At 43.9% G+C, this 18,464-nt stretch overlaps 2 protein-coding genes across 3 annotated transcripts in view; one reads left to right on the top strand and one right to left on the bottom strand.

Annotated features, from left to right (window-relative positions):
- The first annotated feature begins 5,923 nt into the window (after positions 1-5,923).
- On the top strand, positions 5,924-9,421 carry LOC139910006 (galectin-8). Its single transcript, XM_078289569.1, is given in 8 exon segments — positions 5,924-5,989; positions 6,329-6,417; positions 7,796-8,006; positions 8,181-8,300; positions 8,405-8,431; positions 8,709-8,797; positions 8,943-9,108; positions 9,272-9,421. Coding segments are annotated over 8 exon segments (918 nt in total).
- A 1,904-nt stretch (positions 9,422-11,325) lies between these two features.
- Positions 11,326-18,464, bottom strand: part of LOC139910005 (palmitoyltransferase ZDHHC14-like) — a 57,188-nt gene continuing 50,049 nt past the window's right edge. Inside the window, exon 10 of one of the 2 annotated variants that reach the window (XM_071897189.2) lies at positions 11,326-12,823. In XM_071897189.2, coding sequence (XP_071753290.1) covers positions 12,353-12,823 — 471 coding nt within the window. In that variant the 3' untranslated portion in view covers positions 11,326-12,352. The remainder of the gene's footprint in view (positions 12,824-18,464) is intronic. The other variant, XM_071897190.2, reaches the window with a different exon arrangement.

Genomic DNA, 18,464 nt, shown 5'->3' with positions numbered 1-18,464 from the left:
TTGGTCCTCGTGTTCGGAGGCCAGCTCCTTATAGTTCCGCCGAAGGCCCGCCTTCTCTGCCTCACACACCTTCAGCTTCCTGGCTAGCTCGATGGGATCCATGGTGTCCTCATCGTGGAGTTGTTGTTTCCGCTCCATGTCTAGAGAAGAACCTCCTCTTTGAGGAGGCCTCTAGCAATAATCTGTCTCTAAAATTATCCTGTTTCTGCTCTCTGCTCTCTGCTCTCTGCTCTCTGCTCTCCAGGTGATCGCTTGCCGTCTTTGCACGAAATGAGCCTCTCCCACTGATGCAGGCTGTTTTATGATTGAGTTCCAATTGTGTCATAAAGGCAGTGTGATGTCAGTGCAAGCCAGTTGGTTGATGAAAGTTGGGAAGATTCCAAAGATTCAAAAGATGCACAATTTGAATTGCTGTGAAATGATCATATATGGCTCTGTCTCAAACGGCTAAAATGCCGCCTATGTAACATAACATATGTTAATCATGCCCAAAATATCCATGGCTTCTAACCTCGCCACCCAGTTATATAAAGCCAACCCGCGGTGTCAGCAGTGTTATTTTTTTTAGGTCGACGGCAGTGTCTTTCCGGTGGGAGCAACAACTCTGTCAAAAATCTTAGAGCAGAAATACTTAAAAAGTTCATAATCTGGCATCCGAAGAGAAAATAAAGAAAGGAAAGAGTGGTGAAATTGTTCAACTTCCATTATTTCATTTACAAGAAGTTAACATATTTAGAGAATGTAGAAGAATGACTATTTTGACTCGAACTACAATACAGATAGTCATGGAATTCTAGACAAAATCATATTAAAAAAAAATCATCTCAGATTGGGTCCGAGACAAAATCTCATCAAATGGGGGTCGGTGGTCCTAATGTGGACTAAATTAGGTGTCTTTGATATGAAAAAGGTTAAGAATCACTGGACTAAGGGTTAGGTTGCTTCATCAAAAGGAGTGTAAATATGTGAAGTCCATAATTAATTTAGTAATAAATCAGACCAGTGAATGATAAGTAGCAGCTGATTTAAATGTCGTAACACGTAAGTAGAGACAGACAACTTCTCAAATGGAACAAACCCTTTATCAAATGTGGGTCTGCGCTCTAAAACGTAACATTATCTATCTAGGGATCCTTGGAAAAGTTTGGGGACCCCTGGTTTCAATATGTCTTTGTAACTTAACATATTGCAACAAGTCAGTTTCCATTGAGAGAAGAAAGATTGAACATTTTAACAAAAGCACGCATGATTTACACCTCGGTTGATTGACTGGAAAAAACTGAGTGGACAAAGTGGAGCAACAGCTGGTGACTGACAAGATATTATTTAGCCGGTGTGATGAATTATTACACCAACCGGTTACCAAACTATCAGCTATAGAGGGATTGGTCCTGAATGTGCGCTGAGGGCGCCCCTGGAGGCCAAAGGCCTTCTGTCTCCTTTTGTTCTCACTTTGCCTGAAAAGCCTGAAAAAGTTGCATAGTGGTGTGCTCCAGAATAACACAGTGTCTCATAGCAAACCTGGAATAGGCAGAAGACCTTATATACGCATTTCTATGTCAGCTTTATATCTCATTGTGTCCAGTTTACCTGCCTGAAATGGAATGTGTGTATTTGCATGGCAAGTTATTGCGTCTACAGGCCAAGCCTTACAAGGAAAACCTTTTTCAGTTTCGTTTGGTGCACTTTTGTAATTGCGGTTAGTTAGAATAGATATTGTGTAGAATATATTAACTAGTTGGCTGGTGGCTTTGATGAGAAACCAGCCAACTAGTTAATATGTTCTGTGTTATAGAACATATTAACTAGTTGGCTGGTGGCTTTGATAAGAAAATTGTTGAAAATGATTGTATACAAAAAGGATGGAAACAGTTATAGTACACCCAGAGAAGGATGCTTCACATAGGGTCTATGCAAATGAAACAAGCAAACAGGTGAGTGTGCTGTAACGCTGTGCCACTACAACGTTACAATAAGGGGAATCTGACTGGAAGGAATACAAAGGTCAAAGGTCAAATCAGATACTATATTGCTTCAGCATCGTCCCTACATGGCACTTGTTGCATCCACAAACGAGAACTCCTGGTCTTCTATTTATGCCAAACCCTAATAAGCCATGCTCTTATTGCATTAGTGGACATTAAGACCAATAATGCTACCAATTCGTTTTTTTTAGATATGTCACACTATTTATCGGCTGCTGCAATAACACATTAATGGGAGTTTTGTTGAGCTGTAGTGTGGAAGCTGATTCCGATTTATTCTTAAAACAAATGGCTTTTGGTAATGTTTATAGAAGTGTCAGAGCAGTCACTGTGACTAAGACAACATGGATGTGGTTTGACTCGTTGGTATTTTGCTGGCTGGCATCAATATTTTTGTGAACTTTTATATGGAACTGGTAGTTTTGGATCTGCTGTTGTGATGGACAGTACAATAATGCAAGGCTTCCTGTTCAAGGCATTTAAGTGGGCTAACAAACTAACTTGTTGGATAATGTATATCGGTCAAAACTAAGTGCTTCAAATAAAATATGTTGTGTCTGGAAATGATTGGGTTTTGTCTTCCTGGGTAGTCCTGTACTGTGTTTTTTTGTCATGGTGGGGAAGTGCTGCATTTCTTTCAGCTGGTCCTGCCATCTCTGGAACAGGGCTGCCATCTAGTGGCCGTGGACTGTAACAACACCCAGTAATACCGCTACCCAAGTATTTAGCTGATGTGAAATAAACTGCTCATTTCACTGTATTTACCTGGGTAGCAAGAGTAACAGTAGTGTAGGAACGATACCATCCTCTGTATAAATCAAGTCTCAATCTGTCTCAATCACATACTTATCCTATCTATATTCAGCAATATGTTAAGACATGTTTTAGAGCTGCATTATATAAATAACTTATTTTTGACTAAAATGTCAGATGGGACCTTATTATTCCAAGGTCATGATGTGACATCAGGATGAGGTAAATGTGCCACAGCAGTTCCACTTTCATTTCTGAGTATGACAACAGCATTTAAATTGCAAAACCACACAAACAATTGATACGATAAAAACATAAAAACAACTATAGATCCAACACAGCTTTGATATTTTCTCTACAACATTGTATGTCCAGCTGTCTTAAATGCAATGTTGGCTGTAGAGCCACTTACAGAATTAAAACGATACAGGCGGTGCATTATTTTAAAGATATCATTGGTGATATCGTTTATTAAGGGGAAATACAAGGTAAAGGGGGGAGGGGGTGTCAGGTGGTGGGTTGCAAATGGGTGATGGGGTGAGGAGAGGGAGTGAGCACAGGTGTCAGTGTGCTAAGGTTCTTGGCTTGAAGCAACTCAAGCGGACTCCATCTTGTCCTTTTTGTCCTTTTTCTTCTCCTTCCTCTTTGGGGTAAAGAGTTTGATAAATCTCCTCATCATGGAAGGCTTCCTGGACTTTTTGTGGAGTTCTTCTACCACCTCTTTTCCATCTTTCTCTCCAGCAAGATTCTTGCTGGTCAAGGCCTCCTCTGCCTTCTCCTTCTCCTCATTCTGTTGCTTCAGCCTGATCAGCAGCTCCTCCACCGCCTTGAGCCTCATGGTCTGCTCATGGTCTTTCTTGACCATTTCCTCCATTTCTCGTTTGAGGGCTTCCTTCTCCAGGTGGATGGCATCCTTCTCCTCCTTCTGCATGGCAATCTCATTCTCCAGATTTTCGACTTCTTGCCAGTGTTCGTGCTTCATCTCACAGATCGTGTTTTTCATGGCCCGCTCATAGCCACTCTGGAGATTTTCTTGGCACTTCAGTTCTTTGCGGAGGTCCTCGTTCTGTTGGCTCAGGAACTGCTTCTCCTCCTTCTCTGCCATCAGCTGGGTGGAAAGCTGCTTTCTGCAGCGGCCCATCTTTCTCAGGAGACCTCTGTTGTCCAGTATCACCTGGTGTTGTTCAATCGTCTTCAACTGAAATGTCTCGAGTTTCCCTGCCAGCTCGTCGGTGTTATGGAGCCTTTCTGTGAGTTCCTCTATTTCTTTGCGGAGGTCCTCGTTTTCTCTGCAGAGGAACTCCTCCTTCTCTCTCTGAGGGTTAGTGGCCTGCTCACGTTCCTTCTGGAGATCCATATTCTCCCTCTCGCAGGCCCAGAGCTTCATGACTTGCTCCTTCAGGTTCCTGTGGAGGTCTTCGTTCTCTCGGCAGAGGAACTCGTAGTCCTTGTCTGACTTTGGCTCCCCGCGTCTGCTTTTGGCCATCTCTTTCTTGAGTGCCTGCAGTTGATGCTGCAGACCCATATTTGCGTGGATTTGGTCCTCGTGTTCGGAGGCCAGCTCCTTATAGTTCCGCCGAAGGCCCGCCTTCTCTGCCTCACACACCTTCAGCTTCCTGGCTAGCTCGATGGGATCCATGGTGTCCTCATCGTGGAGTTGTTGTTTCCGCTCCATGTCTAGAGAAGAACCTCCTCTTTGAGGAGGCCTCTAGCAATAATCTGTCTCTAAAATTATCCTGTTTCTGCTCTCTGCTCTCTGCTCTCCAGGTGATCGCTTGCCGTCTTTGCACGAAATGAGCCTCTCCCACTGATGCAGGCTGTTTTATGATTGAGTTCCAATTGTGTCATAAAGGCAGTGTGATGTCAGTGCAAGCCAGTTGGTTGATGAAAGTTGGGAAGATTCCAAAGAGTCAAAAGATGCACAATTTGAATTGCTGTGAAATGATCATATATGGCTCTGTCTCAAACGGCTAAAATGCCGCCTATGTAACATAACATATGTTAATCATGCCCAAAATATCCATGGCTTCTAACCTCGCCACCCAGTTATATAAAGCCAACCCGCGGTGTCAGCAGTGTTATTTTTTTTAGGTCGACGGCAGTGCCTTTCCGGTGGGAGCAGCAACTCTGTCAAAAATCTTAGAGCAGAAATACTTAAAAAGTTCATAATCTGGCATCCGAAGAGAAAATAAAGAAAGGAAAGAGTGGTGAAATTGTTCAACTTCCATTATTTCATTTACAAGAAGTTAACATATTTAGAGAATGTAGAAGAATGACTATTTTGACTCGAACTACAATACAGATAGTCATGGAATTCTAGACAAAATCATATAAAAAAAAATCATCTCAGATTGGGTCCGAGACAAAATCTCATCAAATGGGGGTCGGTGGTCCTAATGTGGACTAAATTAGGTGTCTTTGATATGAAAAAGGTTGAGAATCACTGGACTAAGGGTTAGGTTGCTTCATCAAAAGGAGTGTAAATATGTGAAGTCCATAATTAATTTAGTAATAAATCAGACCAGTGAATGATAAGTAGCAGCTGATTTAAATGTCGTAACACGTAAGTAGAGACAGACAACTTCTCAAATGGAACAAACCCTTTATCAAATGTGGGTCTGCGCTCTAAAACGTAACATTATCTATCTAGGGATCCTTGGAAAAGTTTGGGGACCCCTGGTTTCAATATGTCTTTGTAACTTAACATATTGCAACAAGTCAGTTTCCATTGAGAGAAGAAAGATTGAACATTTTAACAAAAGCACGCATGATTTACACCTCGGTTGATTGACTGGAAAAAATAACAAATAAAATAAAATACACATAGGTAGATTAACTGTTTTCACTGATTTTCTATTAGTGTGGGTCAAAGTGGTGATTTGCATATTTTATATATATGTTTTTAACGACAAAGAAAAATCCAAATATTCAACTGTGACTGCACTGCAAGTCTGTCGGAGAAGAAAACAGGGTGCGAAAAAAAAATAATAATAATTCTGCGTTCAGTTGCTGAGTGGACCTGATCACATGGTAGCGTTTGCGCATGCGTGAGGTGTTGAGGATTTGGGCTGATGGAGAGAAGATTCCTACTGCCATCATCCCAACATAGCGGAGTAGAATAAAAAATCACATCGGTCAACATTACAGCAGATACTAAAGTCTTTGCTCTCGTCTAGCGCAGCTGCATGTTGTAGTCTGTCACAAGAAGCCCGATGTCTGTGGCAAATGCGAAACACACGGTGCTAAATCCGGTAAGAGGCTTTATTGTTGTTATTATCATCTCTGGATAGGTTATATGGGATATTCTGATGCCACCATGTAATGATCAGTAGACTCATATAGAATAGGGCCGACATGCTGCAACCATCTGCAGGTCAACATGGTCTGCTGTTTCTGCCATCTGGCCTGCATGATAACACAAAGCTAATGTCACTGCTATATACTGTCAAATAATCAGATGGCATACAACCAGAGGAGACCGGTGTATTTTCCAACTCCTGTTTGAAATGAAGCATGCAGCTAATTCCTGGGAAAGTGGATTCAGTTGCTGCCAATGCAGGTGCAGCACCAACTTCTGCTGTCCCCCTCAGGTGATCCCATACACAGGGACCATACCTGGAGGCTTGCACCCCGGGGAGATCATCATCATCCAGGGCACCGTCCCCCCAGATGCCGACAGGTAAGACCTGTGTGTCAGAGTCAGGGGAGTCTCTTCACTAAACCCTAAGCTGTGGCAAAGTCTCTGCATCTAATCTTTTTCCACCAAAACTTAAGCACCCACTTATATGTACTGTGTCTCTTGAGACAAAGTGGAGCAACAGCTGGTGACTGACAAGATATGATTTAGCCGGTGTGATGAATTATTACACCAACCGGTTACCAAACTATCAGCTATAGAGGGATTGGTTCCTGAATGTTTCCCCTGATGTGAGTGTTTGGGGATTATTGCTTGATCTTTGCTCTCCGTTATAATGAAACTACAAACTACTCATGGAAAAATAAAAGTGCCAAAAATGGTTCTTCTGAGTAATGCCATAGAAAAACCATTTCTGATTCCACAAAGAACCTTTCAGACCAAGGTTCTTTAAAGAACCATTTCTGCACTAGACACCCGCGTTGTGTTTTTGTTGATCTGCTCTTGTATAGCCTCATTTGCAATTGCAGAATATATACTGTGGATGGGTTTGGTTATTTTCCACATTTATGCCACCACCCACCATCCAAAAACTAAGAATTAATAACTTTTTAATATCCATATGGCTCTTTGGGATGATTATTGAAAGGTTCTTTTTTGGAACCAGAAATCGTTCTTCTTCTTCCGAAGAACTATTTTCAGTTCCAGTTCGCACCTTTATTTTTCTGTGTATATAAACTAGAGCAGTGATTCTCAACCTTTTTCATATCAAGGACCCCTAATTTAGTCCACATTAGGGCCACGGACCCCCATTTAATGAGATTTTGTCTCTCGTACCCAAATCTGAGAATATTTTTATCGTTAGATTTGATTTTGTTCCATGACTATCTGTATTGTAGGTAGAGAGATAACAGTGAAACTATGATCAAAATAGTCATTCTTCTGCATTCTCTAATTGTGTTAACTAATAAACTAACGAAATAATGGTGAAGTTTAACAATTCATCAATTTGCTGGGGACCCCCTGGAACTCCCTCAAGGACCCCTGGTGGTCCCCGGACCGCACGTTGAGAACCACTGAACTAGAGGATAAAAACAAGATCAAATTTGGATTCACTTTGGCTAAGCTATGGCAAGTGGCACACCTTCCAGTACCAACTGACACCCATGGTGTGAGAGAGACTCATCACAAATTTAAAGAAAAGTAATGTGTAATCTGATTCTTTATTGATGCCCATAGTGAATTTCTCTTTCCCTGCCTCCCTGCGAGGAGGTCAAAGGTCAGGCTCAGCTGCAGAACAGCGTCCCAGCAGCTGGGTTCAGTGTCTTGGACACTTCAGCAGGGAGGATGCTTGCTGACACAGAGGTTTGAACCTGCTTCCTCTGGCTGAAGGGTCAAATCTCATCCCCCCCCCTCTCTGCAGGTTCCAGATAGACCTGTCGAGCGGCTGCAGCACCAAGCCGCGCTCCGACATCGCCCTCCACTTCAACCCTCGCTTCGGCGGCTCGCCCTGCGTGGTCTGCAACTCCCTGCAGCGGGAGAGCTGGGGCAAGGAGGAGACGCTCCACCAGCTGCCCTACAAGCAGGGAGCCCCCTTCGAGACCATCGTCCTGGTGCACGAAGACGTCTTCAAGGTCTGCCAACCTGTACTGTGGAGGGGGGAGGCGTTTTGAAGTGGCGTTCAGTGATCAATAAGCTCGTCTAATAGTGTGTAGCACATTAAAAATGGACTCAAAACGCCCAGAAGAGATGAATGCATTTTAATGGGGAAATGATGATGTTATAGTACATGTTGTCTTCACCTATAGGTGGCAGTAAATGGCGCTCACTTGTTGGAATACAAGCACAGAATCCCATTGGACAGGGTCGACACGTTTTCTATTTCTGGGAAAGTTAGGGTGCACGCTATTGGCTACATCCCAAACTCAGTAAGTACCATCCCATCCATGACTTCCTTTATATTTTGGACCTCTTCTTCTCTTAATCACGCATTTATTTGAAGGATTCTAAATCTGACTCTCCCCCCCTGTAGGCAATATTTTCAGAATCAGGGGACTTGGTGAGTGTTTTTTTCCTTTTTGCGTCATCTACGTAAAACCTCTCTGCCTTTTTTAATGTCCTCAGTATCTTGTGATGCCCCTAAAACTGGATCACGGTTCCTAAATGATTCCTTTGTCTGTTAGTCTCACAAGCCAGACTGCCCTCTCCCTTTCTGCATGTCGTACACAAACTTCAAAACGCAGATTATTAAGAAGTCTGAGCCTAATAAAATAGTGTCCACTGTTGTTGAGGTTTGTTACAAACTACATCAACAGCTTTATTCTCTGACATTTCAGAGTCTCCCTTACAAAGGCAGCATACTCAAAGGACTGAGCCCAGGACAGCACATCACAATCAAGGGTCAGGTCAGCATGTACCCACACAGGTGAGCCGACACTGACATATCACTTGGACATGGACTATTACTGTCTTCTAATATTCTTTGATGACTCGAATGACACTTCCCTGTGGGGCAAAAACAGACAAAGCGACACTTGTTCTTTACCTTTCCATTCCGCTCTCCCCTCCAGCTTCACGGTGAACCTGCGCCACAGCAGGACGGAGAACATCGCTCTTCACCTGAACCCCCGGATGAAGTCGGGCATGTTCATCAGGAACTCCTACCTGAGCGAGGCCTGGGGCCGGGAGGAGCGCGAGCTGCCCTTCTTCCCCTTCTCCTCAGGGGACTACTTTGAGGTAGGCCCGTGTTCCCCTGCTGGACACTTCAAAAGGATACCTGTACCCGTGTTGTGCTGGACAATAACATGAATGTGCATCTACTAATATCATCAATAACCACCAGTTGATCATGAGTTATCACAGTTGGCAGTCCCTCAGTGGTGCTTTGTTTCCTCGTCAGATTCTCATCCTCTGCCAGCCCCACCAGTTCAAGCTGGCGGTGAACGGCTCCCACCTGTTTGAGTTCAGACATCGGGTGCAGGACCTGAGCAGCATCGACCAGCTGGAGATCATGGGAGACCTGGAGCTGAATGACGTGAAACTGTGGTGACCCCCGGACGTGGAAGCTAGGCCGGGCTAGGCTAATCCAGGCCTGTGAGGGAACCCAGGTTATGGGCGCCAGGCTGGGCTAGGCTAGTCCATTGTTGTGTTCTGGTTATTGATGCTAAATTAGCTTAGCTATGGTGACCCAGACGGCGGATGCTGAACAAGGCGAGCCCTGTGCTGAGCTCAGTATTGAATGTGAGGCCAGGTTAGTCTTACAGCAACCCTAGATCACTGATTTCAAGCTAATCTAACATTTTTGGTGACCTAGGACCACGGATGCTGAGCCAAACCATGCTAGGTTATGGACTGAATGGCCCTTTTCCAGCCCTGGCTAGCAGACTGGTGCATGTTGGGTGGGCAGGCTGTGAGCCCCTATATCTGAACAACCATGACTGTTTACAGCTACAACTTAGGTTTGCCTTGGTTCATTTCTTAGACTGTCTCTAGAGCATCTCTACTGTAACACGCCCTATTTAGTGCACTGTACAATGAAAACGGGAATAATGTGTACAAGTTAGTAAGTATTGTAGTACTGGCCTTGTTTAAATGCCACAAAATGTCAGCAAATACCATTAACCATGAAATTTAAGGGCTGCCTTCTGTTGGAGCTGGGTAGTAGAGCAAGGCCAAAGCAAGACCAAGTTAATGTACAACTAATTTGAAAAGCTTCAGAACGTTTCCTATCATTATAAAACAAGCTGTAGTGTATTTTATATTTTTTTTAAATTAAACCAGATTTTTCAACTTATGACGATTACAATCATTTGATCTATACATTTTTGTACATCACATTTTTAACTTAATAGGAGCAAACATGACTGCATTCATTTCAGGTTTGTTATTTTTTTCCACTGGAGAGCGAGTGTGTTATCAAGACCACATTTCTCAGGAACATTCATTCTCATTCTGTAAACATCAACTTAACTTATTTTATCATGTAACGGTGCAACAGTTCAAGCACAGTGCAGCACAGGGTCATTTCAAATAATCTGTCTCAATCAAATAACAGATGCAAGCTACAGCAGTTAGGTTCTTCTTTTAATCATTTCTTCATGGTACGATCCTGCATCAGTGACCGTCTCTCGTCTCACTGCTCCCAGCTCTGGTTCTCCCCTCAGTGCAATGATGAAGCCTGCTCTAATCAAGAATAAAACAGTTGTCCTCAGACTTGTAAATTGCAATGCTTATTCTGTTTGTTGTAAATTATACGTATGACAAATCTACTCTATGTATCATAACTGATTTAATATCAAATAAATGTATTACTATTATCATTCTTGTATCCAGTGTCTGGCACATGGTAGACACTGGCTGTGAGCCTTCTACTGACTCAACACAAAGTATCAGATACAGTGTCTAAATGGGTTACTTCAAGATTATTTGCTGCACTTCAATTTTACATGGGGAGGTCTGACTTGCAGTTTCGTCTGATTGATGCTATGTTGTTCACACACCCTATATCTCAGGCTTCTTAGTGTGTGAAGATGAAGCTGCCAAACAATTTCCCGTTTTTGAGATCATAAAAGCCTTCTAATGTAATTTAATGTAATGAAAAACACTGCACCTTCAAAAGCAGTTCTCCTACTCAACCACAAGGTGGTAGTAGAGGATGAAATATTAATTGTCAGCCTGGCTTTGATCTACTTCGACTATCTAGGCACAGCAACCAAGCACCACCTCTCAGTGAATTGCAGTCTCTTGTGTCATTTGCTCGGTGCCAAAAATAGCAAGTATAGCAATTGCCACTCTCTTTTGAAGTTGCCCACAAATCACTTTCATTCTCCCAGAGACACAAGCATTGTGGAAAACAGAGAGCTATACATTTCTCTTCAAAGGTCAGTGCTTGAGGCCTTACAGGATTTACGACAGGAACTGCATGAATGGCAGACTAAATGGCCTGAAACTAGCCTCAACCTCTTTTCAATATCCACACATTTAGCTGGCTTCATTCATCAGACAGACACTTTCAAACCAACTGTCTCATTAAGGTCCAGTGACCACAGGCGCTGCTCACAAGATCAACTTTAAAGGAAACTGTTGTCAGCTAGTGCTGCATGACTCACATCACACCTTAAGCCTTCTAAACCTCAATAACGATCCAATCTTGTCCCATAAAAAGTTGGAATTTTATTAATATCCACAGGAAATATAATTTGGAAGAGAAACAAAAATAACCATGGCATGGTACAGCACGATAGTGTCTTTTTTTAAACATGAAACTTAGAAAAAGCAGGATGATATGCAACATGAGGACATCAACCATTGTTACTGATTGCACTGCTGACAAGAATGTCCAAGAAAGAAAGGCAATAGACACTGTCCCATCAGCAATGAACAAATAGGCTGAAGTTTGTTTTACAAAAATATGCCAGACCCGTGATCCATTGACATAGTAAAGCAGCTTTTTGACCAAAAAAACATGTCATGTACTGTCAAAACATTAATTATTTTTTTTGCTAGAAATGGCTGAGACTCACAGCCATACGCCTCCTTTTTGAAAAATAAATTCCTCCTCCACTCCATTCATTGCCCTGTCCAGTTTCCAGGGGCTAATGGATTATGCTTCCCTTGAAGTAAAAAAAGAAGAGTATGTCTGGCGTGTCATACATGGCCACAACACCAGGAACCAGCTCCCCCAGCTCCAGTGGAGAGGTTCGACAAGACGTTGGCTGAGGAGAACCGCTTTCACTTCGGTTCAGTTCAATTCAGTTCGGTTCCTAGCAGCTGAATTAAAATCACAGCCTTTTCAGTTCTCAGGTCCTGTGACGCGTTGAGGGGAGAAAGGGAAACTTTAGTTCAGGTTGGGAACTAGCCGCTCCAAATCTGGCACAGGTCTGGGCAGGGAGGAAGGAAGTGAGAGGGCAGGAGCGTCTTTTAGGGGTTGGACGGATGTTTTCAGGAGGGAGGAGGGGGAAGAAGGGGGGATATCCCGCTGTCAGACGGAGCTGAGCTTAACCAGTCCTCTGACAGAGTCCTCGTGTAGCGAGTCCTGGCTGGCCGGGTTGTAGAAGCCGGCCTGCATGGTGTGGCTGTGGCCCAGGGGGCTGCCGCAGGGCAGCATGCCCGGGGGCGAGGGCGCCTCCTCTGGGGTGAGGAAGTGGTGGTGGGCCCCCGGGTCCTGGAGCGGATGGCTGTGGTTGTGCGGGTGGCTGTGTCCGTGGATCGGCAGCATGTCGGTAGCTTCGTGGCAGCTGAGGTTGGGGGTGGAGGTCGGCGGCGTGGGCTGGCCGAGGGGGAGCGAGGTGCAGGGGCCCCCCAGGCCGAGGGAGGTGCGGCCGGGTAGAGAGCCTCCGTCGTCGGGCGAAGCCGTCAGGATGACCGGCTCGCTGCTCTGCTGCTGGAGGAGAGGCGTGGCGGCGGCCTGCAAAACGAATTTGGTGCTCTGAATGCACTGGTCTTGGTCACACTGAGGGAAGGGCGGGTGTAAAAGGGGGAGAAAGCAGCAGATAGCAGAGAAGGAAATGGGAGAAAGAGAAGGACAGGGAGGGGATGAGAAAGACAAAGAGATAGATAAGGTGCCAGAGGAGAGGAACAGAAATAGAAAACAAATGAGAGGCAGTGGAGAAAATGAGACGGAGCAAGGAATGAAGCAACGAAAGTATAAGAGTGAGGAAGGGAATACAAAAGAGAACATGTGAAAAAATAAACAGAGGAGAGGAGAGGTGATTGAACAGGGGAGAGAGAAAAAATGAGAGAGAAACAAGATGTTAGTAACCTTGTTAGAATGCAGAGCCACACTAAGAAACCCCACCAGCTAGTGCATCTGCCCCAGTAAAAACAGAGCTGAAGTCAATAGACAGAGTTGAAAACACGGGGCCATTAAGTCACTGCCTCACGCCCTATTGATTTCTGTTGCCTTGCTTTAGAATGGAAATCGTGTCAGAATGGAGCGTGGTAACTGGGTTAGGACAAGCTGAGTCATCAATACCACACATTAGCTACAGGGAGATTAGCCTAACACTATTAGCCTTTTATCACAGCCTCAGTGCAGTTAGATGTATTAAAGACCTGTTGCAGATGAAAGGAGATCGCTAGTTTTGTAGAGGTGACACAGGAATTAAAGAAACATGCGGACAAAAGTCTGGGACTGACAGGATGACAGGAGACTTGAAGCACAAAGCCTTGCCCCTGATGTCTCACCTGTCTGTCAGAATCACACTGACCTCAAAAGACCAGATGATTTGATTTAAACAGAAGTTGCACTACCTTTGATAATAAAAGAAGAGTTTATTCTATCAGTCGCACGTATCAGATGCTCTTGATTTATCAAGTTTACAAGCTTGGGCTCTTTCCGGGTTGTTGAAAAGACTAATTTGACTGAGGTTTTATTGGACTGCAATGCCACAGAAACCTCGTTCACCACGTTTACACAGAGCGATGTCAGCACTCTTCTTCTTTTTTGCCAGTGTAAAGCCTGGTTCATCTTGGCAGGGATATGAAATAAAATGGTGAGGGAGAAAGGGACACAGTACTTTCTCCTTTTCTTTCTACTTTCTGGCCCACTCATGTTTTATAAACAGTTGTAGCAAGACTGACTCAGCACTGTCCATCCCCCACAGCAGACAGACACAGAGAAGAAAAAGGAACAAAATGGACTACTGATAGCCTAACCTTGGATAGCAGATAGCAAGCCAAGCAGTATTAGGCCTACGTTTTGCTTTGGCTTTTGGACATGATAGTGGTGACACAACAAGGGCAAGGGTCATCTTTTTGACACTCATCATGAATTCAATCCGGGGCTCCTACACATTTTCCATGTCAGATTTCCATACTTTGCCCAGACCTTGTCTGAATTTTCTTCAGTGGTAAATATTATATGAGCTGATAGCGGCAGGGCAATATGACAACAAGGCCATATCACTCTGTAGTTATTCTCTAAATTATTCTTCACAAGTGTCACAATATGTGAAATGGCAGTGGCTCTACAACCACATAAAATATTTATTCATGTATACAGACAGAAGCAGATTCTGTCCAAACTTTTACTGTCTATTTTATGCAATTGTAACTTTTCAAGACCTGGAGATCATCCAATTAATTTTCCATTTGTTTCCAGACCTGTGTAGGAACCCTTAACAATTATTACCTTCAAATCACCGGCAGCAACACCACATTTGTTTAATTCAAGTAATTAATTTAAGTAATTGCAGGTCCTGAACAGGATGAACAGAAGTTGTACCAATAAAATGGAATATTCCCCAAAGGCCTCGCCGTTCCTGCCCCATACTAGGCTCGTGTTGGGATGGGTGAAGGAAGCCAAGCGTTGGGAGCTTAAAGCCCTCCTTGTTATTCCTCGTGATAACAGCTGATTGTCGGTAGGTAGAGATATAAGTTTGGCTGTGGCTGTTAACATGTCAGCGCAGGAGCGCCAGTGACCCAGGAAGTAGAGTTGGGGCTGTGCCAAGGAAACGGGAAACCACTCCTCTTTTGTCTGTTATTTCATCAGCTATCTAGTTTATTAAAGAATGACTAAACAAAGTCTAAATATTGATTCTCTCCAGCTCTCGGGAGAAAAGACTGACTTGGACGTTCTGGGTGAGCGTAACACCCATCGGTAATGCAGCTGACTGAAGTAACAGTGAGAGTTGGAACTGAAAACGAGTCAGTCCCTCATCACTCACTGTGCAATTATCAAAAAGGAAACAGTGGTTGATTGGGTCGCGCTCTGTATCTATTGTGTAAAAATAGCTCGCAGCTCACAAAGGAAAACGCAAGAGACAAGGGAAGAAAGAAAGGAAGCAAGAAAGAAAGACGAGCTAAAATGCTAGAAAGATTTACGAGAGGCCTATTGCCAGTACCGAGAGTTTAACTCGAGGCTGCGACGACCGCATTGTTTCCTTTTTCCCACATTGTTTCCCTTCTTCCCCCTCAGTCAAATCCTGAATGGAGGCTTTATGTTATGGGGGCGTAATGTGACATCCTCGCACACACCGTTACCGTGGCAACCGCTGACAAGGCTTCTTCATACCAGCCCGTCGTTTTAAACTGTATCACAAGATGTAGACAAAATACCTTACAGGGCTGTTAATGCAAATGCTTTGCACACGTTTGCCAACACAATACACAACACAAGTCAACAATGTCATTTGCGATGTAAACGTGTGATTTGTTTGGTCGGTCCAGTACAGTCCGACATGTCACCTCTAATGACTGATGTAGGGACAAATATCAATCACCTCTTATGAATCAATCATCATACTCATTGTGTCCCAGGCCTCCGCTCCGCGCCACCACCTATCCCATCATGCTGTGCATACACCGTTATTCACTTCTCACTGACAATGAATGGAGGCAAACTGTTTGCCTCATGAAATCACATCTGGTGTGCAACTGCTGTCAGTGTTACTGCCTGCCTGGGCTCTTCACCTTCTAAAAAAAACAACAAAAGGAAAATTAAAAGGTCTGCATTCAACGAAACCACAAGTTGAATCAAATACACTTAAGCCCACTCATCATTTTTGACCCTTGATGCTTAACAGTGCCATTTATTGAACTAGTGCAGTGCCCGTTCAAAACAGGCGTAGGCTATCAGTCGCTTGCTTTGAGCCCCGCTGCTGCACAGAGCGCTGTTCGCTTGTTTATTCAAAATGTATTAATATTGAACGTGTACACCCGCCAAGTGTGAAGTAGATCGGACGAACGGTTCTCGAGATATGTGAAGGATACAGACAGAGATTCCTTGCTTTATAGTATGATAAAATATAGAAATATATATTCCCAAATATCAACATGACAGACATAATTTTGGCTAAATGTATTTTTTAAAGCAACAGACCTAAAGACTGTCTAGCCTCTCTCTTCCTTTTGATGCCATCTTCCCCCTAACTTTATATGACTAGACGCACTACAATCATTTTTAAGTGATATGTTTTCCTTTTTGTTATTGACATTATCCATCATTCATTAATTATGTACTATTTCAGAGAAATAGAATCAGCAAGAACACACTCAACCCCCCCCCCCCCCCCTTTGTTTCATAGCTCTGCCCTCCTGTGTCTCTCTCGTCTTTCTTTTGTCACACAGACACACAGTCTCTCTATATATTTAGCTATTTAGCTAAACCAAACCAGCAGCCTCTCCCATCAAACATGCTTGATGACACAATACTCTAATTCAGTGCAATTTGAAAACAAAGCTGACCTGCTCTGACCCGTCTACCTTGACAGCCTACAGAATGATATGCTTTTCTGGCATATTAGCTTGCAAGCCAGGAGTTTTTGCATAAGGCAAATTTAACAGTATGCCCACACAAGGAAGCATTGCATCAGTAGGCTGTTTACAAGAGGACCGATGGCAAGAATATTCCCGAATAGACACTCACCATGCGGTATCAGTGCTTGTTAACTTTTTTCTCCTACTCAAGAAAGTAGCCGGCTGACTGTATGTTAGTCCATGGCTAAATAGCCAGCAGCTGGCACAATTGGACAACTCTAGTTATGACAGCTACACAAAACAGATGGTGGTTATTTCTAAATGTGCTAACGTGAGGGAATGTCCCCGTGGCCTGCAGGCCGGTAGAAATAGCCCGGACATTTAGGACCTGGAGACAGATAAGATCCATCTTTCTGACATCTCAATGAAATCAGGCAGGATGAGATTTCAACAAGGAGCTGACTGACACCGAAGGAGAGGGCAACAGTTAAAGATTAAGAGAGTGTGTGTGTGTGGAGAGGCCTTGATTCTAGCATGTAATGTGTGAAGTGCATAGCTCATCTGAACAACAAAACACTTGTGGGACAGCAAGTTCAGTACAATGTCCTGTTCACAACACTAGCTGTTCTCTCCCAGACTGTAGGGGATAGTTTGACATTTACACTAACCATTACTTTGTTTGCTGACTGGGGCGTGTGTATTCTCAATTTCTACAGAGTTTGTGAGTTTATCCTTTAAAATGGTCAAACCATTCATTATCTATCCTCAGTCTCATTCCTTTTCTTGCTGTCTCTCTCTCGCATTCTGTTTCTGGGATGTCAAACGCTCCCAGTGCAAGATTTAGATTGTCAGCATGGACAGCCTGGTTGATGGGAAAACACACACACACACACACACACACACACACACAGAAGACCCTTTATCTTAGATATGTTGACGGGTGAGCAATGGATGACTGAGACAAGAGAATGAGTGACAGCAGGGAAAGAAGAATCACACAACTCAGTCTGCAATGTCACCACACACACACACACACACACAGCACCCCTCCCTGTTGCTGCTGACCTAATTCACAGACAACATGGAGCATTACGTGTAAAATTGAAAACAACATCGCTGACTCGCCATTTGGAATCCTGAGCAATTTGATTTGTTCCAATCTAGTGGAATGAGAATGACTAACTGGATTTACCTCCCTGGATTTGGATGGAGAGAGGGATAGGTGTGTGTGTGTGTGTGTTGTGTGTGTGTGTGTGTGTGTGTGTGTGTGTGTGTGAGAGTGCGTTAGTGATTCTGATTCTGCAGTATGCTGTCAGAGGGAAGGGGAAGGACAGAGATAAAGACAGGTTCAAAGAGAGAGTGAGGCTGTTGTTTGGAATATAGGATCAACCACTCTGACCTCATTTGGCCCTCATGCTCACCAAAATCTAGGCCAGGCCTTAAACCAATTACTAATGTTGACCGTCGCAATCACACACAATCAGACGCAAAATCATACAAGCCACGACGTCTGTGGCTGCAATTCCTCAGACTGACATGGGGCAAAGTTCATCCGCTTCTCTACTTGTTTGTGAGGCAGACAGCTGAACTGTTGTTTGGCAATTGAAGAAAAGACAACAGCTGGCCATTCAGTCAGTCAGGCTGCTGTGAGAGATGGCTTCTCTCTCTCTCTGCGTGCTAGGCTAACTGAGGCCTGGCACTGCAGGAGTCACGTCATGGCCTGGGTTTCCCATGGGTGGGTTAGGACAGACTGGCTCAGAGAGAGAAAGCGCTGAAGTTAGGGCACAAAATGTCTGGCTCTCAGACGGCTGAATTTAGGTGGTTCTCGTAATGTTTCCTAAAATGTTGGTTGTGAAGCAACGATGGTATGCTGGACGCTTTTGAGAACAGAGAAG

Source organism: Centroberyx gerrardi, chromosome 17, assembly GCF_048128805.1.
Source record: "Centroberyx gerrardi isolate f3 chromosome 17, fCenGer3.hap1.cur.20231027, whole genome shotgun sequence".
Classification (NCBI taxonomy): Eukaryota; Metazoa; Chordata; class Actinopteri; order Beryciformes; family Berycidae; genus Centroberyx; species Centroberyx gerrardi.
This window is presented reverse-complemented; position numbering and strand designations above follow the sequence as displayed.